At 46.6% G+C, this 22,266-nt stretch overlaps 10 protein-coding genes across 11 annotated transcripts; 3 read left to right on the top strand and 7 right to left on the bottom strand.

Moving 5' to 3' along the window:
- Positions 1–14: 14 nt before the first annotated feature.
- Positions 15–2,556, bottom strand: TrAFT101_011082 (uncharacterized protein). Its single transcript, XM_024908780.2, has one exon. It carries the CDS (start codon positions 1,285–1,287, stop codon positions 82–84), a length of 1,206 nt encoding a protein of 401 aa, XP_024757033.2. The 5' UTR covers positions 1,288–2,556; the 3' UTR covers positions 15–81.
- A 1,960-nt stretch (positions 2,557–4,516) lies between these two features.
- TrAFT101_011083 (uncharacterized protein) lies at positions 4,517–6,219 on the bottom strand (the record flags this gene model as incomplete). Its single annotated transcript, XM_024902781.2, has 3 exons — positions 4,517–4,807; positions 4,871–5,737; positions 5,809–6,219. The coding sequence occupies 3 exons, from the start codon at positions 6,217–6,219 to the stop codon at positions 4,517–4,519; spliced, it is 1,569 nt and encodes a 522-aa protein (XP_024757034.1).
- Positions 6,220–6,530: 311 nt separating this feature from the next.
- On the bottom strand, positions 6,531–6,956 carry TrAFT101_011084 (uncharacterized protein; the record flags this gene model as incomplete). The annotated part of the gene is made up of 2 exons (XM_066129141.1): positions 6,531–6,584; positions 6,744–6,956. 2 exons carry the CDS (start codon positions 6,954–6,956, stop codon positions 6,531–6,533), a joined length of 267 nt encoding a protein of 88 aa, XP_065985271.1.
- A 1,203-nt stretch (positions 6,957–8,159) lies between these two features.
- TrAFT101_011085 (uncharacterized protein) lies at positions 8,160–8,972 on the top strand (the record flags this gene model as incomplete). The annotated part of the gene is made up of 1 exon (XM_024900966.1): positions 8,160–8,972. One exon carries the CDS (start codon positions 8,160–8,162, stop codon positions 8,970–8,972), a length of 813 nt encoding a protein of 270 aa, XP_024757035.1.
- Positions 8,926–11,780, bottom strand: TrAFT101_011086 (uncharacterized protein). 2 transcript variants are annotated; one of them, XM_066129143.1, is made up of 5 exons: positions 11,181–11,780; positions 10,861–11,107; positions 10,580–10,745; positions 9,997–10,528; positions 8,926–9,938 (listed from the first exon to the last, which is right to left on the bottom strand). In XM_066129143.1, exons 2-5 carry the CDS (start codon positions 10,919–10,921, stop codon positions 9,228–9,230), a joined length of 1,470 nt encoding a protein of 489 aa, XP_065985273.1. In that variant the 5' UTR covers positions 10,922–11,107; positions 11,181–11,780; the 3' UTR covers positions 8,926–9,227. The 2 variants fall into 2 exon arrangements, with proteins under 2 accessions (XP_065985273.1, XP_065985272.1); XM_066129142.1 differs by having other exon boundaries at positions 10,580–10,798; positions 10,858–11,107; positions 11,181–11,699.
- A 1,884-nt stretch (positions 11,781–13,664) lies between these two features.
- On the top strand, positions 13,665–14,770 carry TrAFT101_011087 (uncharacterized protein; the record flags this gene model as incomplete). Its single annotated transcript, XM_024904394.2, has 3 exons — positions 13,665–13,751; positions 13,819–14,575; positions 14,634–14,770. 3 exons carry the CDS (start codon positions 13,665–13,667, stop codon positions 14,768–14,770), a joined length of 981 nt encoding a protein of 326 aa, XP_024757037.1.
- A 179-nt stretch (positions 14,771–14,949) lies between these two features.
- Positions 14,950–17,029, bottom strand: TrAFT101_011088 (uncharacterized protein). The gene is made up of 3 exons (XM_024911066.2): positions 16,759–17,029; positions 16,214–16,697; positions 14,950–16,158 (listed from the first exon to the last, which is right to left on the bottom strand). The coding sequence occupies exons 1-3, from the start codon at positions 17,006–17,008 to the stop codon at positions 15,081–15,083; spliced, it is 1,812 nt and encodes a 603-aa protein (XP_024757038.2). The 5' UTR covers positions 17,009–17,029; the 3' UTR covers positions 14,950–15,080.
- Positions 17,030–17,714: 685 nt separating this feature from the next.
- TrAFT101_011089 (uncharacterized protein) lies at positions 17,715–18,859 on the bottom strand. Its single transcript, XM_024902099.2, has one exon. It carries the CDS (start codon positions 18,829–18,831, stop codon positions 17,866–17,868), a length of 966 nt encoding a protein of 321 aa, XP_024757039.1. The 5' UTR covers positions 18,832–18,859; the 3' UTR covers positions 17,715–17,865.
- A 730-nt stretch (positions 18,860–19,589) lies between these two features.
- On the top strand, positions 19,590–20,932 carry TrAFT101_011090 (uncharacterized protein). Its single transcript, XM_024903813.2, has one exon. The coding sequence runs from the start codon at positions 19,643–19,645 to the stop codon at positions 20,831–20,833; it is 1,191 nt and encodes a 396-aa protein (XP_024757040.2). The 5' UTR covers positions 19,590–19,642; the 3' UTR covers positions 20,834–20,932.
- A 592-nt stretch (positions 20,933–21,524) lies between these two features.
- Positions 21,525–22,083, bottom strand: TrAFT101_011091 (uncharacterized protein; the record flags this gene model as incomplete). Its single annotated transcript, XM_066129144.1, has 2 exons — positions 21,525–21,735; positions 21,815–22,083. 2 exons carry the CDS (start codon positions 22,081–22,083, stop codon positions 21,525–21,527), a joined length of 480 nt encoding a protein of 159 aa, XP_065985274.1.
- Positions 22,084–22,266: the final 183 nt, after the last annotated feature.

Here is a 22,266-nt window from a genome sequence, read left to right on the forward strand (position 1 = left end):
TGACCATTGTCATTGTTTATCCGACCACGTTCCGATGAGATATTCAACCCATTTCGCACACTAACAATTAGAAAACATCGCTTACTGCTTCTGAGCCCAACCGACCTGGGTGTTGCCGCTGTCAAAGACGACGTAGGCAGCCTTGAGGGCAATATCACCAAAAATGGCGAATGGAAGACCACCAGAGGACTGGATACCACCGAAGCACTCGCTGCCGCTGGCCGGGGCGTAGTTGATCAGGCTACCGGGGACGGTGATCTTGCCGTCTCCAACAGTGAAGGTGAAGTCTGGGGGAGTGGCGCTGCAGTCAAAAACGTATCCACCCTGCTGCTGGTCCTGGCGGGCACCCTGAACGTTCTTGTAGTAAGCGCTGACGAGGTCGTCGCTGGCGAGGAGAAGAGTGGTACCGGTATCGGCAATGGCGTTGAAGGATCCACCAATATCGCTGCTGGTGCTGAACTGCCAGAAGCCCTGACTGTTGTCGACGGGAGCGTAGAGAACGTTGCTGGCGTCGGAGGGGATGGTTCCGAAGATGTAGCTGCCGGGAGTCTGGTGGCGGAGATCGGCAACGAAGACAGGAGCATCGAGGCTTCCGGAGATGTTGTCGAACCAGGTCTTCTGCTGGGTGGGCTTAACAGTGTTGATGGAGCTGAAAGCAAGGCCGACGAGGCCATCGTTCTTGCCCTGAGCGAACTGATCGGAGACTTTCTGGGCCGACTCAACGGCCTGAGACTTGACGGTCAGGCTGCCAACAGTGACGACATCGGTGTAGACATCACCGGAGGAGGAAGACTGATCTCCATAGGTAATGGACCAGGTAGCACCATCCAGCTTCTGGGCAGAAGTGCTCTTACCCGGGCTGTAGATGCTGTGGCCCTGAGCAGAGCTAGAATCGGTTTCGCTGGAGAAGACCCAGAGGTCGGAGCTGCCGGTGTCGAAGTCCAGGTTGAGAGTCTGGGGAGGAGTACCAATCTGAACAGGGACGAGATACTCAAGATCATCGCCATCCGGGGTGGCGGTGGCATTGCCGCTGCTACGCTTGATGAGTTGGGCAGACTTGATAGTCTCGATAGCCTCGATCAAAGTGTCGGAGACTGGGACGCCGTACTTGGCGTAAGCACGAGCTAGAGCGAGAGCACCATTCTTTCCTGTGAAGCCGGTGTTGGCGGTTCTCTTAATCTCGAAAGAGCCAGGCTGGGGAGCCATGTAAGGAATGGCACTACCTGCTGCCAAAGAGGCAGACAGGAAGGTGACGAGGAAACTGCCGAAGGACGTGGTGGGCTGCATCTTGAAGTATGCTTGAACAATGGAAGAAAAGCAAATGACTTGGAAGGAAGAAATTGGTTAAATAGAATGAAATGAAAGTGGATCTATGGTAGTTCTGGAGATGCTGATGAGAGACGAATTGTAATTTCTCCTTAGGCGAGATTGTCAACCCTTATTTATCCTTTTTTTTTATCTCCCCTAAAGATCGACGTTAGTAACTCCCGCCAAGAAACACCACGATAATTCCGACACGAGATATCGTAAAAGTCCTTTTGATCGGGAAACCAGTACGAGAATAGAAGGTCAAAATGCTTGAGACGACATAAGGTTACGATGATAGACATCTGACACCGCTCTCCCCAGAACTCACGATGCAGCAATGCCTCATCAGGGAGCCTAATTGGGCAGTTGGTTGTGATGCCATTGGAGAACTTTTGCGAGTCAGTTCGGAAAGGCTTCTTTGATGCTGCTAGCAGCAAGTGTAGTCAAGGCATGCAAGTCGTGGAGACAGTGGAGGCGACCAATAATAGTACGTATGATGCCTTAAATGCTAGACCGATAGCACGCAAGCGTGTTTTACTCAAAGAGATCTAGGTATTATGATAAGCTGCAACCTCAGCCCATATTAACGAATCTCAGCTGCGGTTTCCGGTCCGAAGAGTTAAGCATAGTTTGGATTGACGCAATGACTGGCAGAAAGGAGCGTAGCTTATGCTTCAGTATGGGCCCATCTGGAAATAGCAGTACTCTTAGGATCCGGGAACTTATGCTCCATTCAGAAGTTTGAACTGCCTGTCATACCGGAGATCCTCATACGATGTTCAGGGCACTTGCCAAGAAGATGAAACTGCCTGGTGAGGCCTTTTGACGATCTGCTATAAACATCGCCAAGAAGGGACGATCAGCCCGGATGATCTTGGTGGGTTGCCCCACTGACGATAGCCAACGAAGACACGGCCTTCACTTCCTTCCGGCGTTTCAGTCACATCCACCAAGGATTAGTATTCTTGGATTGGAGGAGCTGGAGATAAGCTAGGACTCGTCATAGCCCTGGAGCATTAATGGGCATAATAGAGTTGTCAAATCAATGCTGACTACCGCTGTATAAAGTGGCGCAAGGGAGGCGGCTCAACTTCCTTGAAATGCCATCATCACAGGGACTTTCCGATAAAGACAAGGATCAGCCGCAGCCCCTGTTTAGTGTTTAGATGACAGGAGGAAGTACAGGTACCTTTGTCGCCATCGCCATATGAAGACAAGCACGAGCGCGGGTACAAAAATGAGCAAGAGAAAGCAGAAGAAACAAGGAAAAGAACAGAAAGGAGCGCAACAAGCGCAACGAAAAGTTCTCTGGCCGTCCAAAAAGACCGACGCGCGTTCCACTGCTTGCTCCGGCGTGTTAGCTAGATATCATGGGGAAGGTGGAGATTTCTCGAAAACAGAGTCTAGGCAGAAAGAATGTTCTAGCCATTGGATAAAGGCTTGCCCGACTGCGCCTCAAATTTCATGGGCGGATCAAGATCCCAGGCCAATAAGATACTATCAAGACAGCTGCGGCAGATCGCCGTTTGTTTACGACAAAGGGAGATAGATATGCTCATTCTTTCATTGATTATTGGCTTCCCGTGTTATTAAGGACCAGCAACGGCTTGAATAACTGCCAATGGATCAATATAACCTCAAATCAAAAAGGTGCGGCGGGTGACAGTTAATAGATATTGCGGCATATTGATAAGAATAAGAATAAGAATAGCCGGCCAAGCCGGAGAAATTAAAGCCAAGTCTCTAGCGAACAAGGGAGAGGTGCGACATACTGCACCGCTACCGCTCCCTTGGGATAGCTGACGGGTAATCTGGGGATTTATACATGCGCAGAAGCCTTAGCAGAAGCCTTATGTAATGACTCATAAAACTTGGCTGTCTTTTATAAAAATAAACAATCTGTCTCAAAAATGATAAAGTTTAAGGCCTTTGCCATCTCCTAAGATGCTTCTAATTGCAGATCAATTCATTGCGGCCAGCTCCAGAGCATTGCTGATCTTCACAATTTACGGATAACGAAACAGCCCCATTTATATCCCTTTTGCAAATCCACCAATCCCCAGTTATCTGCATAAACGCGGGATAAAAATACCTAAAATGCCCCCGCCATCTGCGAGTTCGCTGTGATCTGACGGTTCCAATGTAGACACTCGCAAATACTTCACATAACTGCTTCTATGGTGGAAAAATGGGGATCCATTATTCGAGTAATATGCTTAAAAGTAGTCTTTAAAACTTTGATCCCATTTGTCGCAGTGTCAATTATCTCCTGTAGAGGAGTAAAACCTCGGTGGCAATCCTGGATTGCATATGGTAAATCTTAGAGCGGGTTAAAGCAGCAATCTTAGATAATGTGAAGATGGCAATCTTGAAATCATTAGTTGACATTAAGAATATAGCCCCTGTAATTATGAATAATAATATTAAAGGATATTCTATTATTTTGAATTGTTCTCCCATTATTTTAAGCCGCCCGTCAACTCAAGTAAAATAATTTTCATTACATTTGGCCTATTTTGTGAAGAATACGGGATAAAGTCCGGTACCGTTTCTCTATTTTCATATTCAGAAAAGCGAAGAAGTTTGTAGGGTAGCTCTGCGCCAAAGGAATGATTTAGAGATTACGGCGATGGCCACAACACGGCTAGACAAATGGACGTGCATGCTACATTTCACATTGTGAGGCAAATCATTCATATATTATCTCTGGCTACACAATACTACGCTGGAATACCTTACATAAATATTTGACAATAGGTAAGCAACAAGGAGAGATTAAGAGAGTTTGATATCCTACTTGAGAAAGCATTGGGGAGGGTTTAAATTGCCGTGAAGTCCTGGCCAGGCGGATTGCATCTATTCCGCGTCTGCCTCGCCAGAATCCTGCAGGAATAATGGTGCGGGGTGTCGTTTTCTAATCTGGTCTGGGCTGGATACAAGCAAACGGCACTGATACACGCCATGAAAAACCGAGGCATTGCCATAAATAATCATTTTTCATTCAATCTCCTAAATGAAACTATACTATCATATTCGCAAGCTATCATATGCAATATTAGCTCTTATGTCGTTTATAGGTAGCTTCTAAGTCTCATCTGGTGCTTCATTTTCTTTCTGGGCATCGATGTTGAAACAAGTAAATAGAGTAATTATATAACTAGGAAAAGAGGGGAAAAAAAAGAAACTTTTCATGTCACAGCTCAGATATCTACTCGGCAAAATGCAATTTGACGTTAACACCCTCACCGGGAGAGTTGATCAAAGTTAAGCCGTGAGAAACCGGGCCAGCTTGTGATCCATCGATGCTGTCAATGCGCTGCATCAATCGGATCACGACATAGCCTGTCTCTGTAAGTGCAAATTGCTGACCAATGCAGATTCTTGGTCCTCCGTTGAATGGGAGATAGTCCCAGCCTGGCCGTCGCGTTTCCCATCTCTCTGGCTTAAAGATCTCTGCGTCGGGGCCCCAGATATCCTTGCGGCGGTGCATCAGAAAAACCTAGTTGACGACGATATTAGACGGGAAAGCCTTAAAACTAGGGGCGTGGGAAATTTTGCTTACAGAATAGCCAATGTCTTGACCCTTTCTCACAAAGATTGGTGACTGTCCGTCTTTGCCACCCCCCACAGGCAGCGTTGTATCTACTTGGGCGGTTCGAACATTCATGGGGACTGCAGGATAGAGGCGTAGGCACTCATTCAAACACCATTGGAGATACTGGCAGCTTTTCATCTTCTCGAATGTGATTTCCTTGGGGTTGGAATATGTTCCAAACTCTTCCAGGATGATGGTTCTCAGGCGTCGGTAGATGTGTGAGTACCGAGGGTCGGCCATGGTATAAAAGAAAAATCCTAGAGTCGAAGCAGTAGTATCTCGACCGGCAAGCAAGATATTGAGAAGTTCGGATCGCAGCTCCTCGGGGTCTTGGGTATCCTTGGCTAGTGCTTTGAGGAAGACATATCTTCCTTCATCCGCAGACTTCTTCTCGCTGGCGCCTTCAGCAAGCGCTTTCTGGACAAAGTAGTCGACAAAATCGTGCACACTCTTGACCATCCGCGTAAACTCGGAAGTATGCGCCAGCTTGTAATTGGGGCCCAGTCGCGCTCCAATGGAAAGAGTATACTGTGCTCTATCAAAAGCATATGCGAAGTTGACATCATCATCAGAATTGGGTTGGTGATCCACGAGTTGGCTGTTCACACTCTCCCCGAAGAGGAATTCGGTTGCAGAGTCGAGCGTGAGTCTGAAAAACAGAGGCTGAAGGTCCACCAGACTTGTCCAGCCATCCGGTTTAACATGGCGGTCGAGTACTGTCATAAAAGCTCTGACATGATCTTCCTCTAGGCTGAGGTCACTCACTTGGCCGCGATTGAATTGTGGACGCAGTAATGCTCTAGAATGCTCCCAGTATTTGCCATTTGAGGCGAACTTGCCGAGAAGAGTAGTTAGCACACATGTGTTGTTGAGCACACATGGGGCTTTCATAGAGCAAGACTCACAATTCCGTGTCCAAGCAAAGGCTCGAAATTTTCTGTCCGATTTACACCCAAGCCGAAATCCTTGAATTTGAGCGCTAGAATAGTCTGGATATTCCGAGGATCCATCGTCACAATTGTTTCCCGAAAGAACGGCGATCTAACGCGTAATGTGCCCACCGTGCGGCCATGTTTGATTGCCTCCCGCTCGAAATTGCTCTGAACATAAGTGGGAAACTGCTTTCTACGGCTCGCCTTGACACCTTTTACCAAATCGGCTATACCAGTTGGGTCAAATGTTGACATCCATGGAGGCGAATCGCATCCGAGCTCCCTGGCCCGAGCTCTATAATAGAGAATCTCGCGGATTTGGTTGAAGATGTAGACAACAGCTAATGCTGCGGCTACAATGCCCGTCGCAAGAACCAGCTGCATATTGACTATGAAACTGACAATGTAACGTAAAGTAGAGAAATGAAGAAATGAGTCGAGATAACGTTTGCGAGAAATAAAAGATAAAAACTCTCACTCTCGGCTAATCTAGTTGTTTAGTTTACTATGACAAAAGAGTTGTGGTCATAGAGCGGCTATATACGGGGAACGAAAGCTTGACAAAATAGTTTGGCACAAACGCCAACTAAGAAAACAGCAGGAGAGACGGATCAACTCAATGGCCTGGACGGGCTCTCGTCCTTAATCCGGTCCCGTTTGTGCAGTAAATTGTGTCGTTTGTGACTCTCCACACGCTAGTTTTGAACAGTGCCAATGGCGGCGGTTATATGGTGCCATACCAAGCCGCCCTAGTCTCCTCTGCAAGGGTTAGTGAAAACCAATTTGCAAAGATGGAGCACAAGTCCAGCTTGCTGGCTGGCGTTTGTGCCTCGCTGCAACCTGCTACAACTGTCGGATAGCTGCATAACTGTGTCTCAATGGAACGGAATCGGGTTATATGGACTGACCGCTTGGAATCTCGTCTCTTCCCCCTTCTGGACAAACGCTGCTGATGACCCTCGCCTCTTGGGTTGGATGATGCCAACGATGTTGCATCTTCTAGTGCGATCTTCACATGCTGGGGAAGATCTTTGGCTGGTTGATTCTGACTGGCCACAGCCGATGCGGGGGACGGCACGGACGGAGGGCGTGACGAACCCGCGGGAGCCGTACAAAAACATGCTTTGCAGGCATTGCTGCTGTACAAGGTGATATTTCGTGTTGTTGCGTGTGCCATATGAGAGGCGCTTACGTATGTGTATGTATGTATGTCTCAGCTCATTGCAAGGGGTTGGTGAAAGCCGAGGTCCGCCATGGTATCGCGAGCTTGTGAGCGTTTATGCAAAAACGACTTTTGTTGTGCCGCGATTTTATTTGATGTTTGAATTAATGGCGCTATGACGCTTTATATCGAAGATGTCATGAACTGTTCGGAAATAAGATGCTGAGTGGCTTGAAGGATTGGGGAGCTGCTGTGGAATGTGGAGGGTAGCATCTGGTGCATGTCTCGGATTCTGCCCTGGGATCTCTACGACATTAAACCCGGCCCTCAGGTGCATACAATAGGAGAGTTGTCGCATGAACGAGAACACAAAGCCAAAACCTATCAATGTGATGATATGGGCAGTACAGCTGTTACCCGGGGATGCGCGGATTTGATCTGCGTATCGAGTCTAGTAAATTGCGGATAGATCTAAATACGTGCTTACTGCGTGGCTCTCGCTTGTTTTAGCCCCAGAGCTTTGAGGACTCGGGTGAGGCTGTATGTCAAGCCTTGCCCAAACGATAGCAAAAATGGCGAGATTTGAGACCAGGCTAGCCTGTCGTCTAAGTAATATATATCCATATAAGTAGTGCAATATTTAAATGGAATATAGGCCTCGTAGGATGATGCACAGATAATCACGCAATCTCTTAAGTAATATGCGAGAGGAAATTAGACTCCTCGGAATAGGCATTTCTTTGTTTTGATCCTATCTCAGCCCTCCCAAGTAATAACCGAAGCTGATTGGCTGCCAAGCTCCCTTGCTGACCGAGACCTAAAAGACCTGCACAGACAAAAACAATTGAAAGGAATAGTAAAATCATTAGAAGTGCCATGCTATATGACAAATGAAGCAATTTGACACTGTTGAATTACTGCAGCATTTTAACTGGATCTGCTCATGAGGAGTTGCGAAAATGGCCTTGAATTAATAGGTCTCATCTGCCTGTTAGCGCCTCTGCCTAGCTGCTTGTATCTTGCCGAATATATTTCCGGATCGGAAGAAGAGCAATTGCGACTGGGAAGTAAATTCGAAACTTCATGACTAGTTTTATCTGTTCCTGATCGTGATTTCTACAACTGTATACTTTAGAAAACGAATCATATAACTAAAAGCAAAATGACGGCGGCCGGCAAAAATAATGAGCCATCGGCTCTGGCCATTCGGCGAGTTACGCACGACAAAATCCTCCTCTTTGGAGACTCCCTCACAGAACTTAGCAGTAACATCCACACACTTTCATTTGCTCTCACGCCTGCACTACAGCATTACTATTTTCGCAAACTTGCCGTGGTTGCAAGAGGATATGGAGGCTACAGCTCGATGCATCTGAAACATGCGCTGCTGCCCACATTGCGTGCGGAAACAGCAGCTGGAGAGGCGATCAAGTTATTGGTGGTAGAGATGGGCACAAACGACGCCGCGGAGCGTGATATACAAACCGTGCCAGTGGAAAAATACAGCGAAAATCTCCAGTGGATTGTGGAGCAAGCCAGAAACGCAGGCGTTGAGAGAATCATATTGGTGGGCCCAGGGCCTGTTGACGAGAACATGCTTGAACCTCCCGTATACAACCGAGTGATGAGAAATTTGAAATACTCGGAAGCCGCAAAAGCCGTTGCAAAACGCTGTGGTGTGCCATTCATCGACATGTGGCATACGATGATGTCGCACGTGGGATGGCAAGAAGGACAGCCAGTGCCAGGCATATTCGGTACAAGCCAGACGGTACTGAAAGATGTATTAGACGACGGAATTCATCTAACTGGTAAGGGCTACAGAATATGGTACAATGAGCTCTTGGCAATAATCGAAGCCGACTTTCCAGAGCTAAAATCTGAAGCGCTGCCAACGGTACTGCCACATATATTTGATGTTGACAGGGATAATTTGCCTGAAACGTTGTGGCAAGAGGTTAAAGTGAAAGAGTGAAGAATAGCTTCTTTACCTTATTCTATCTTGGGTGGTGTGCATTAGCAGCTTTCTTGCTTAGAAGAAACAGTCGTAAGACGATAGACCTCCACCAGGATCATTCTTCACTATTCATATAATAGACTCATCCTTAAAGAGTTAACGCAAGTTTACAGTGTGATATGTAGGCAAAAGAAGAGGGGGAATAAACAAATAAATACATAAAGAACAAGCGGGACTATTTCCAGATAAAATTCATGGCTTGTCATCAACGATTCACTTCTTCCGTACACTTCGTGCCGCATCCGCGATCCTGGCTTCTGCGTTCTCTAACAGCCCCGGAGAGATTTGTTCCGGGTCGATAATTTCCTTCATTGCATGGGAAAGGATGCGGAGAAAACTGATATAGGACGCAAAGTCGTCTGCTCCATTGTATATCATTCGGAAACATACTTGGATGGCAGTCGTAATAGGCCAGACAAAGAATCGGTCCAGCTGTCGGAAAGTAACCGCTCTACTGCCCGTCAGCTGCATGCCCACCTGAACAGCTTTAACAATGTCGATAACGGCAAAGGCACATTTGGAGTTTGCTTCCACGGCAAGATTCTCCGGCAGCTGATCTTTCTCGACCCTAAAAAGCGCTGTCTCGTGCAAATTGATCTTTAGGGTGTTTAGATTCATTCGCAGCCCTATGGCAAGTGGATCATTGCCACAGTTGCCGTTCATATGCGGCGCTAACAAAGTTTTTCGGCAATGCTCGACGGCTTTGTCAATAGCATAGTGAGTCTCCCAGAATCCCTGCGATGTCTCATCATAAGAGGACTCAATATGTCTAAAGTAGCGCTGGTAAAGAGAAATCATAAGGGTGTCGGCTGCAAATGACGACAGTGAAATAGTTTCCGTTAGCCCAAATACTTCATCCAGCCTCGGCATCGTTTCATCCAAGAAGTCTGGATACTCGCTGGAGCTGGGGAGCGGAACATTAATCTAGGTGGTATCGTTAGCTGGAACAAGCAGCCAGTTGGAAGGCACGTCTAGCACTCACGACTCCTGTAAAGGTTGGACAGATGTTTGATCTGAGGCTGGCAAACGAGTCAAAAATAAAGAGGCTCCAGAAAACTCGCCGCTTCTCTTCTTGCTCTGCCGGACTGATGGAATGACTGGACTGTTTACTTAGGCCCCATCGTGCATACATTCGGGAATCGCTTTTCGCATTTTCTAAGCCCAATATTTGAACTAGCTTGATTGCGCGACCCAGTGTCAGATAGGCTCGAGCGAAGTTTGGCTGCTTAAGTTCATATAGTGTCAATATCACGTAAGCTTGTAGAATATTGATATTCTCCAATGAATCACCACTCTCTTGCCTCTCGCAAAGGTCAATAAGGTTGCGAGCCTGTTCATGATAAAAACTTGCATAGTCCTGCAGTTCTGGCACAGAAAATGCCGCCAAGGCTCCCATGGCATAGGACAAAGCCTGCAACTCAACGGTGGGACATGGCTGCGATAGTTCATGCTCAAAGCGAGTTCGGTTGATAATGGGAATTATGGGATGGAAAATTTCAAAGTATCGTTCATAGCTGCCATTTTTTCAGCTCAGATCATTATTAAACAAGATCGCTTATACCCACAGCTTCTGCAGAATTGTAGCCAAGACCGTGGGCATAGGCTCAGTAGTCGGTGTTGGGATGTCAAAAATTGTAGGCTCAAATTCTAAAGGTTGGTTATCCAACATGGTCTGAGCCATCATGATAGTCTCAGAATTGGAAGCTATAAAAGTGTCGAGCGGTAAGAACGCTGAGGCCTCTTTAGCTGATGTAGCTGATGTGGTGACGCTCGTTTGGTTGAACCTAGCTCAGAGAATTATAAATATTGAGTAATCTTGCGAGGTGGCCTTGAACTGCCTTACCACCTTGTTGCTGTCTGCTGGGACAACTGTTTATTGTACAGATCGTCTGATTCTTGAAGGTCATATGTAGGATATGTAGGAGCGGGCACAGAACTCCAGTGCGATTGGGCCTCTTCTTGGGATGGGGTTTTATGCGGTGGCGAGGGTTTTGTTGGTAGTCCAGTGCGGTCAACGTCTCTCCATGCCACTGAAAACTGCGGTTGATTCTGCTGCATCAAATGTGTAGAAGCCAGCTGGGCCTCTGCTTGTTCTGAGGGAAACATCAGCCACCAGTGCTCCTCATGTCATGTGCCCCACCACCGCCTCGAGACAACAACACTCACTGAGTCTGTTATTCAACGTCTCAAGAAATCTCGACATGCCCATCCTGGAATTTGTCGGCTTCGTTCGGCCAGAATAGTGACATGCTACTCCCATCTTGACGCATCTATTACACGGTGGATCCTGTCTATCGCATCTGACTTTGCGCGCTCGACACGTGTCGCACGCGCGCCTTCTTAGAGATGAGCTTATTCTTTGCGTTGATACCGCTGTGCTCTTTAATGCTGCCTCCTCTACAGTTTGGTGAATAATGTCTTCCTCGTGACCAGCCATGGATGAGAGGGTTGCTGGCTCCTCGTTGGAGACCTCATTTGTTGCCGTACTCATCGCTGGGGCTTTCAACGCTGAACTGTTAATTTCACATCAAATGCGCCAAGACACACATGTAATAGATATGTACATGCTTAGCAGTTGTCCACTCTCAGTGTGCGGCTCATACACAAGTGAATGTCATTGATCGCGTATTATGAGGAGTATTTGTTCGGGCTTCGCTGGCGTCAGTGGGAGGTGTGAGTACGAGCTGACGGGCCGTAGCCCCAAACGGGTTACTAAACTCCTCTACATCTGCTAGCCAAGGACGCAAAACATCCACCTGTCCTTGGCCACTGCATTCTACTTAGGATATCATAATACCGTTGTCAAGGCAGAATCAAGACTGCATACGTATGCCCGCAAATCGATTTTGGAGTACCAATAGAAGCTCGGTTTAGACATAACAATGTATCGCACGAAAGCCCGTTTCGCCGTTTTGCAGAGGGGACGAACAGCAGCACGTGCATGTAAGCCACCGTCTCCACTCAGCCAGCGGGGTGCAGATCCAACCAGACAGCAGTCAGCACTGGCACTATTGCGGAGGGGATATTTTACATATCGTGGACAAACCAAGAACTGCCATGTGAGTGTCGGCCAACGTCACGCTTCGATGCTTGAAGTATACATTTCTTCCGTTGGCAGCGTAAATTGGTATATCTCCACTCCCGCAACTCGTGTCGTTGGATTCTCTCTTGGATTTAGCATCTGAATTAAGACTGATAAGATGTCGATGAAGTAAAGCCGATATGGAGGGTCAATGATGTAGTGTGTATGATTCGTGTCAGCACCAGGCTTCGTTTCTTTGCAAGCTTTGATCGAGCTTTGCGGTCTACTCATGTTCAACTAGATTGAAGGAACGAGCGTTCTCTTGATGTAATAGTGAAGAAGGAGAAAGAAAGAAAGAAGAAAGTAAAAGAAAGTCAATCTCAACAAGAAAAGTACTTGAGGTGGAGGATTGGTAGGGTGAAACAAATCCTTCAGACTCTGGAATTTTCATGGCCCAGGATTCCAACGTCGAAGTCCGTAGAGCAGGATCAAGAAAAACAAGTGCAGGATTGTTTTCTAAAATCCGTGACAATGTCCGCTTCTTATCGCCATTTATCAGCGCAAAGAACAATTTTAAACGAAATATACGTTCATTGCAACCTCAGAATCCACTGAGGCAGCTCATTCACCAATCAACAATCTTTCCAGTGAAGCCATGTGGAAGCTCGCGGGAGAGGTGCGGCCCGAAGTGGAGCTCGCTACCAGCTGGGCGGGCCGACCGTGCACTGCATGTGCGTCCGAGTCACTAGATATTCTAATTAAGAGACGGCTGAGAAGTACAATAAACCTGACAGAAAAAATAAGTCAGAATGTCTACATTACTACACAAGATTGCTAATAGCTCTAGTTAGCTGCCATTGTCCATTTTAATGTTGCGCGTAGGCTTTTTGATCAAGCATTTTCTATCAGTTAACCCTCGGCTGGTCTGAATGTATATGTGCAACGACTTTTAATAGCCTGGTTATGTTGAAAAAAAATTTGTAGCTTTACCATCATGCACATATACCTGCTGTTTGTATCCATGATTTACAATCCTGTATACACGCCGCTACAATACTCGGCAGACATCGCATGATGCCCTATTTGCACCCCGTAGAGTAAATATAAACATTCCCAACATCACAAGTATTTAAGTACTAATTAGTACTTTATGGCGTATTTGGATTGTATAATTACTAAATTCCTATGTACCTTTTACTATATATTGTCGTTGTGAGCGCTGATTCAGCAGGTGTGGCATCGTTGCCTTGTCCTTGTAGCAAAGGCTTTATGTTATCTCCGATTCTCTCCTTATAAGTAGTTCTGGGCTCGGACCCCGCCTTGTCCGCGCCTCCACAATTGGCCGCTACACCATCTCTGGCACGGCGCTCAGTTATGGTTAGAGTGCCTAGAAAGGATCTGTGAAGCTGTCATCAATTAACGATATAGATAACTATGAAAAAGCGTACAAATTCTATATAATGGACTTGGGCGCACCCAACTCTTTGGACAATCTTTCACACTCACACCAACAACTCAGCTCGCACAAATAACAGTAGTTGCAGCCCGGCTTTATTCTCTTCTCTAGAGTCTTTAGCAGTACACTCAACATAAAGCTCATCTCTATCGCCAAGAACTTATCTATCAGAATGCCTGGCACCATCAGCTTTCTGAAACAGTCTTTTCCGGGTGCTCCCACCTTTACGGAAAAAGATGTTCCTGACCTACAAGGAAAAGTCCGTAACGTCTTGACTCTTCACACGTAGCATTTCGAAAGCTATAAATGCTAATGTTGAGCTTTAGACTATTATTGTCACTGGCTCCAATACTGGCCTCGGTAAAGAAATTGCCCAGATCGTCTATTCCAAGAACGCCAAGGTATACATGATGGCACGATCCGAGGAAAAGACCAACAAAGCCATCGACAGCATCAAGGCCGCCGTCCCAAGCTCAAGGGGCGAACTTCTCTACTTGAAGCTTGACCTCTCTGACATCCCCAGTGCCAAAGCTTCCGCAGAGGAATTTTTGCGTCGAGAGCAGAACCTCCATCTACTTTTTAACAATGCTGGTGTTGGGTATCCAGAGAAGGGTAGTAAATCTAAGCAGGGCTACGAGCTTCAGCTGGGCGTAAACTGCCTTGGAACCTTTACCTTCACAAAAGCCCTGACAACTTCCCTCATATCAGCCGCTAAAACTGCGCCAGTTAACTCTGTTCGTGTCATATGGGTTTCATCTTCAGCAGCTGAGGCTGTTTCGACCAAAGATTATATTGAAAACTTATCCCAGGTGGAAAAGCTGGGAGCTTTTGAACAATACTGTGTCAGCAAGCTAGGAAATTACTGGCATGCCGCAGAGTTTGCTGCCCGCTACAAGGATAATGGAATAATCTCCATTCCTTTGAACCCTGGTAACCTCGATTCAGACTTTTGGCGCACTCAAGGTGCCCTCATGACATGTATCTTGAGAAAGACACTTTTATACCCTCCGATTTATGGTGCTTATACAAATCTTTTTGCTGCTTTCTCCCCTGAAGTCACTATCGAGAGATCGGGCACTTTTGGTAAGCGACATTGCTTCTCATATAAAAAAACATCTAAGTAGCTAATTGAGATTTATAGTCGCACCGTGGGGTAAGTTCTGGAATGTCTCTAGGGAGATGATTGACGGTACGAGACCAAAGTCTCAAGGAGGCTCTGGCATTGCAGCCAGCTTCTGGGAGTGGACCGAGGCTCAGGTTGAGCGCTACATCAGGTGAAGCGATATTTGGATTTAGAATTGACATTTTTTTGTCGGTATAGTCTGGGTGTTTGGACATTGGGTACTATAATTAGACTGTTTCTTATATTCGTAATATTACCATTACCATTACTACCACTTTACCTTTATGGAATAACTTGGTAAGAGTATCCTGATCGCTTAAAAAGGCATCACAGTATGAGTTATTAGCTTTCTATTTTAAAAAAAAATGAGTGCATTAGTGCATGAGTGCATTAATGGTTCAATCAATGCTCCGTTAAATCTGGATTATTACGACAAAATAGCAGAGGGATCAAACTCTTGTCAACTCAAAATTTCCAATCTAAATATTTCTCAGGCACTTTTGGCCACTTGTCTACACCATCTTGAATAATAACCGACATGCCACCCAAGAGATGGTTGCTAATGTGGCAATGCAACAGCCAGGCACCAGGATTCACAACTTGATAACGTACTACAATCCACGTGGTTGAGTTAATCGCCGGTCTTGACGCGAAGCTATCTCTCCTAGGTGGGTTTATGAGATTAAATAACTCCGGTTTCTCATTTATAGCTTCTTCTACTGAAGCCCAAGGAAAGTCGCCATCGCCGCCTCCAATTTGAAACATTTTGTTGTTGTGTTTGTGAATTGGATGTGGCGGCATGGGTATTGTGCTGGCGAACAATACGAGGTCAATCCAAGTGCCATTTCGCGTTGAAATAGTTGTATTGTCATGCACAACTTCAGGCTTTTTAAACAAAATAGGTGTTTTGTCACTATCGAGAGTGGCGGGCATAAGACGAGTCGAGTTCAAAGCCCAAAGATAAGACGCCCCGTCAAGCCTCATGTTGAGCTTATACAGCGCATCGGCCGTCTTAGAAATTGGCTCCGGTGGAAATGGCGCTGCTATGTCTTGGTTGAATACCGTCACATTCTTCGATAATGGTACGCCTGTGATGCTGATGTATGGCTGCGACTCGCTCTCGTTGCTCTTGCCGTAGCCCTGTACCTCCAAGATTGCGTGACCGGTCAATACTTGAGGAGCGCTCACTGCATTGCAGCGAATATTGAACTTTCCAACTTTTTTAATATTAACCATGATGCCATAACGATCTCCATTGGTTAAAACAAGAGCTTGTGCTTTTTGAGGTTCTATATATGCGCCATCCATAGAATATATCCACATATCGTGCTCGTCGATGGATACCATCGCTGTGATGAAGTTTAATGAACCAATGATGGTCAATGAGAGCCAATTTTGGGTGTCCAGTTCAGAATACTGGGTTCGAAGAACTTCAATGCTGCCTTTGGTCTCCTTGCAGCCGGTAAAAGCTCCGGCTGGAATAGCAGAGAGGTTGCTCTGGCTTGGGTCGCCCAATGCAGCGAGCACTTTCGGGGGTAGGCACCTTAGTCACAATTAGCATAAAGTATTTTTGGATGAAAGCAAAATGTGAAACTTACGACTTGTCTGTCATGGACGTTGCGTTACCCAGCGCCAAATAAGCCTTTTGTTCGTCACTCAAATTGGCTGCAACTTCGGCTGCAGCAAGACACTGCACGCGTCCTTTGCCATTAAACAATATTGAGTCATAACACGAGTCTTCAATACCACTAGCCAATGCCATATTCCATTTTTCTTCCGAGGTGAAATGATTCAGATCTGCGATTGCAACGGGTTTGACGTTGCGCTCTGCCCTTACCATTGCGGCAATAGCAACAGGGTCGGAAGATATTAAGTGGAAGGGCTTCTGACTTTCAGGAAGAGGATGGATAATAACTGGTCCGTATAAACCGTCCTCTATCTGGCCATGAAAGTGCGAGTGGTACCAGTAGCTGCCGTACTGTGATGCTGAGAATTGGTAGACAAAGTGGCCGCCGGGTGGAATAGCGCGCTGGGAAAGCCCTGGGACACCATCAGACCATGGCGTGCCTAGCATTTCAATGCCTTTTCATATTAAATTCAATGTTAGTGGCCACTTATTTGCATTATACAATTGCAAACTTACCATGAAAGTGTATAGTGGTGTTGTAACAGGATTTGTTCTTGACACGCACAATCACCCAATCATTCTGTTCAACCTCAATTGTAGGACCCGGAGACTGCTCATTGATCAAGAACATATTACGTGAGAAGCCATCCGGCGCATGCTTAGCCCAAGTCACCACAAGGTCAAACTCGCGTACTTGTGTTGGAGGGGCATTAGTTGGAAGCGACCATGCTGCTAACAGCCGCGCAAAGAGAAGTAGGAGAAGCATGTGTAGCTTGGTTGTTAATGACTGGGAAGTCTATGTAGATTAACATGAATAGTAAAAGGAGAGTGAAGATGAGAAGTGGTTTTTAATATTACATGTCTTACTCTTGCCGCCTAGATCCCCGGCCATAGGCTGTGTGGTTCAGCCCTGTCTCCAATCTGCATCCTGCAGGCCAATTTCAACTGTTCAATAACCAACTCACATCATAGACCATCGATCGGCCCCTGAGCTGAATCCGCTGAGCAAATCTGTGCTAGTATTTGGAAATTACTGGCGGATTGATACCCGTGTAGTTGGCAGCGACTGCGGCGGCGCACAGTCTAACTGGTGGGCCGTGATCCGCTTTCAGCCTCGTTTGTCTGTAGGATTCGAACAAATAAACATGGCGGCCTATGAACGCGCCAACACATCAAATCTGCAGCCAACTCCTTGGTGAGAAATCCTACAACTATGTCATAGTTAGTCATGATACGTTTGCCTATTCCGTCCAGGGTATTGATTTTCGCCTATTTCACGCTCCATCTTAACGGCTTTATCCATTCGTATCGTACACCACTCCAATACCTCAGAGGTGTGCCGTTGCAAACACGAAGTGGCACAAGAATCTACCCGCAGATACCTGCGACCTGATGTAATACAAAACGGGCAGCCCGTGGATTAGTAGAAATAATAATAAATTAATTCTTGCCACCACATGCACTACGTAATTCTGGCCTTCGAATTCTACTATAATTCTAACACCGAGCTGAGTAGCGCCGAGAGCTTCATCGGGTAGCCATCGCGAGAGTGGCGGGGGCCACACGGGTAGCATAGGATAACTAATGGCATAACGAGCATTTGGGTATTGATGTGGATTCATGCTAGGTTAAAAATTCCCTTATACTCGGGTGTTCTTCCATTGGCGCCTCTTGCCTCAAGAGCCACCATCCCACAACTTCAGGTAGTTGATTTCCTGGAAATATGCACTTTTTGCTCTCCACATTGCCTTCCTCTTCACCCACCAAGGTCCAATCTAGCTCGACAACTTGGTCTTCTTGATCCCCCTTCAATTCCTCCTCCAGCGCTTTCTCCATATCGGCTTTGATATCTCCCCACGTAGTCATGCTCAGCATCGTCCTGCTCCCTTCGGCCACGCCTGGGATCACCAAGACTTCTGGAGCCGCATTCCCTGCCGCTGCTCCATTGTGCACCGCGTTTCGGATGCCCAGTCCCGCACCAGCCCATGGTATCTCAGTCGTCTCTGGTAAATGCACCAACTCGGCTTGATACTTGGTCACGCCGTATGGCTCCCGCCCCCATGTAACGCCTCCTTTGTGGCGCACTCGCGGAAGGACATAGTGAATACCTTCTAGTGCAGGCATATGTAGATAAAGTCCTCTCACGACGCTCCGCCAATGCAGGCGGATAAATTCATCTCCAGGGGCAGTCTGCCGTGGCACGTCTCGGAACCAGGCTCTCCATTCTATCCCAACGTGTAATGCCTGTTCCCATCCACGAATCCGAGACTTTCCGCCTCTGGAGCGCAGCATGTGGCGCTGGTTGCGGTCGAAATACAAGATGTCACGCTTTGGATTAAACCACGGCCCTGCGCCGCCAACATGAGCGAGGAAGAAGCCTCCATTGCGAAGGGCCACAGTACGTGACTCGGAGCATATGCGGAGCGCGATGGGTGGAGGATGCCGCTTGTGGAAGGTAAGGGCCTTTTCCAGACCGAATTCTGCCGTGCCCTTGATGTGGAATATCCGCGGAGGAGGAAGAGTGGCCTCCCAAATAAGGGCGCGGATTTCTATGGGTAAGCCGGAAAAGTTGAATGTCTCTTGGGCCATGATGGCTTGATCATTGAGTGAAATGAGAACTGAGTAATACTGGATCGACTATTACTTGAGATCTAATTCGAGATGGCACCTTAAGTACGTGTAGTACTCGGCAGGGCGCGCACGCACGCTAAAAGAATGCTGCCTCTGGTTAGGCAACCAGTTTTAAAAGTCAAACAGCTATTTTGGTCGGTTGATTGGTTGATGGCGGCCACAACGAAAACGCAGCTCAAGGCAGCCAAATAAACATGAATAGGGAGGGCATATTACGTGCACATGGAGAACGTAGTGTACTTAGGTAGCCATCACAGTTATTGCAGCAGCTGAACTACAAGGAAGTGCTATCATTGCAAACGACTGCCTGAACCGCGGACGCCCTGGCCCACCGACCTCAGCTTGTTGGCGTCAGTGCTGTGGCTCTAAAGCTCAGAATAGATAGCTCAGTACGTTTTCTCTGACGTAGCCGAGAGGGATGTGGAGATCCACATCGTTCCAAATTTAGCATCAAAAGCATCTATAAAACAATGCAACTATGCCTTACGATACTCCCAATATCAGAATTTGAAAGGTGCGGAAACCATGATTTCTACCCTCTACCATTAGGTGTCAAGGCTTATGTACTTAGTAATAAGTTGTTAAACTGCTAGTAAGTGTAAATTAGGCGGAATACTGTTTGGAGAGCGTGACCTTAGTAAGACCCACCATATGGTGGCGGCAGCGAGCTTTGATTCTCATCCTATCAAGACTTACTAGAATCGGCATGCTTAATCGTGTGAGAAATGTGACTTTTTACTCCAAGGTATAAATTCGCATATATGTCTAAATGATGGCTCTGTCTCATGATTATTTTGTTCCCCGGAGCCATTTTAACGAGAATCCGAAGCATCCGGCTAGTCATATCGTCTCAAAAGTGAAACTTTTGATAATCGCTCTCGCAGCCACATCAGTTTTTGTCCCCGCCATCATCTGGCCCAGTTTACTTCCTAGATTTCCTCTCGGATATGCTGCTGATAGAAAATTTCTTTATGAAATCGGAGTGTGTGAAACTGCCACAGCAGACGCTTTGAATATAACCATCTACCAAGATGTACCTTTAGCGCCGTCACCACTCCCGCCGTCGCACGCGGCATCCGATGGAGAGGCAATCATTGAGCTGTTTCAAAATCTCAGCAGGACAACAACTTGGAAAAGCATTGCAAATATCAGCTTCGAAGGCGATACGTTTGAACCTGAGGGCCTAGTCCGCCTTGGTCCGGATCGCTTCGTGGTGAGCAGCGGGGAGTACACCGAGCTCACGAAGAAGTATCCTCGCCCTATCAATGGGACAGATCGGACACCAGGGAAGGGATTTGCTCATCTGATGGTGTTTAACGGGAAGGGAGAGCGCATTGCTGATGCCACGATTACAAATCAAGGAGCGACAGAGTATCATAATGGTGGAATCGACTATGATGGGCAGTCGATTTGGGGAGCAGTTTCACAATATCGACCAAACAGCACGGCATATGTTTACAAAACTAGTCCATCAAACCTGAAGCCCAAGATTATTCTGCGTCACAATGACCATCTGGGTGGCGTTGTACACAATACCGTCAACAACAGCCTTACAACGCTCAACTGGGGAAGCCGAGATGCGTTCACTTGGGCTCTCAACAAGGTAGTTCCAGATGGCTGCTCCACCCGGGAACCACAGGCTGCAGTCCAAAACCCCAGCTATTTTGTGGACTACCAAGACTGCAAATGGCTGGGCCAAAGCGAATTTTACCGTGGCACGAGTGTGATGCTTTGCTCTGGAGTGGCCGCCTTAGACGGTCAATACCACCTCGGCGGGATTGCACTAGTTGATGTCCAGACGATGCGTCCATTAGCTGAAGTACCTATCATGCTTCAGAGCGCTCTTGGAGTAAGGATGACGCAGAACCCTGTCGATGTGAGTGTGGAAGATGGAAAATTGAGATTTTATTGGCTTCCGGATCAGAGGAACAGTACGTTGTATGTGTATGAAGCTGCTTAGTTTTAAGCATATGGCGAAGAATTCGGTTAAATTCGCCGTTTAATGTAATAAAACAACTCCATTGGGATCCTTGACAAATTCTTTCTGGCGTAGGTATACACGAGTAGTGAATATGACACCGTCTGTCTGACTCTTCGCCTTGGAGATTGACTGCAAATTAAGTAGGCCTGTACTTTCTTTCTTTTTCCCACTCTTCTTGTTAGCATCATTAGCGTGTCATCATAAACTTCATTGTCGTGTGTTTGGGGAGAATTGAACTGAAAACGTCTCAAGGACAGCTGCGACAGAAGAACGGCGCGTAAATACAGCACTTTCACTAGAACATGGGAGACCATATGCATTCTCCCAGGATTAGACCTGTAGGATGTAAATTATTGATTATGTACACGGGTTCTTATAGCACTTCCAAGCAGGGTATAAGTAAATTCTCGTTAGAAGTGCTCGCTTGGGGGCGATTTATCTGGCATGTGTCCTTTCTGGCCGCTGTAAAACCCTCGGGGATTTTTCCGATAAAGTCATGAAGCATGCTTTGCAAATTGGGCATGTATCATGCTTCTTTAGATACCATTTTGCTAAGCAAAGAGAGTGAAAGACGTGTGAACATGGTAGCGGACGAATTGTATCATCGCCTTGTAATGTTTCCAGACATATTACACTGAATATTCATTAGCGAATTACAAAACAATTCACCCTAAGGCGTGGGCATAAAGACATACCAAGAAATAAATGTAGCTCCCTGTATTAACGGATTGTCTGCATTTCTGCTATCTCCCTTCCAGTTTGTATACGTCTTGCTTGGCACCATTTGGTCCAATCGTTCAATTTTACTGGCATTTTTGGCATTTTCCGGATCATCTCCCTCTTGAGTTGACCTTTTACGATCGAGAACCTTGGTATACTGCCTGTTGGAGCCATGAGCTGCTGTAGCTAACCATACATGTTGACGAGGCTATTTGGATAGGTTCAGATTCGTATACTTACGCAAGTAAAACAAGTGCTATTATAATTACTACAACAATGACGGACATGGCAATTATAGGAACGTAGTCATGGCTACCACTTGAAGTTTGCGTTTCGCTTGTATCATTCCGCCGATCCAAATAGGATGATCTCGTTATCCTAGAATGAAATGACATTTGATTGTCGCTCATATTGTGGGTATATCGCGATTTGTTTCCGCCGCAGTTTTGAGAAAACGTCTTGGCGGAAACCGCGGCTTTAATACCACGAGATATACCGGTTGTCTTCATGACATGGAAGAAGCTTTTATTTTGAACCCCATCTGTCATCTACCGAACAACTGGTCCACAGCCGCAGAGGCGCCGCCACATACCAAAATTGCGGCGCAGATCCAGACTCCTGTAAATCACTGCCCGTTTTCTTTCCTTGCGGTAGTGAAAATTACGACCTATTTCCCAATCACAATGGTGAAA

The sequence above is a fragment of the Trichoderma asperellum genome, chromosome 7 (genome assembly GCF_020647865.1).
Source record: "Trichoderma asperellum chromosome 7, complete sequence".
NCBI classification, from domain to species: Eukaryota; Fungi; Ascomycota; class Sordariomycetes; order Hypocreales; family Hypocreaceae; genus Trichoderma; species Trichoderma asperellum.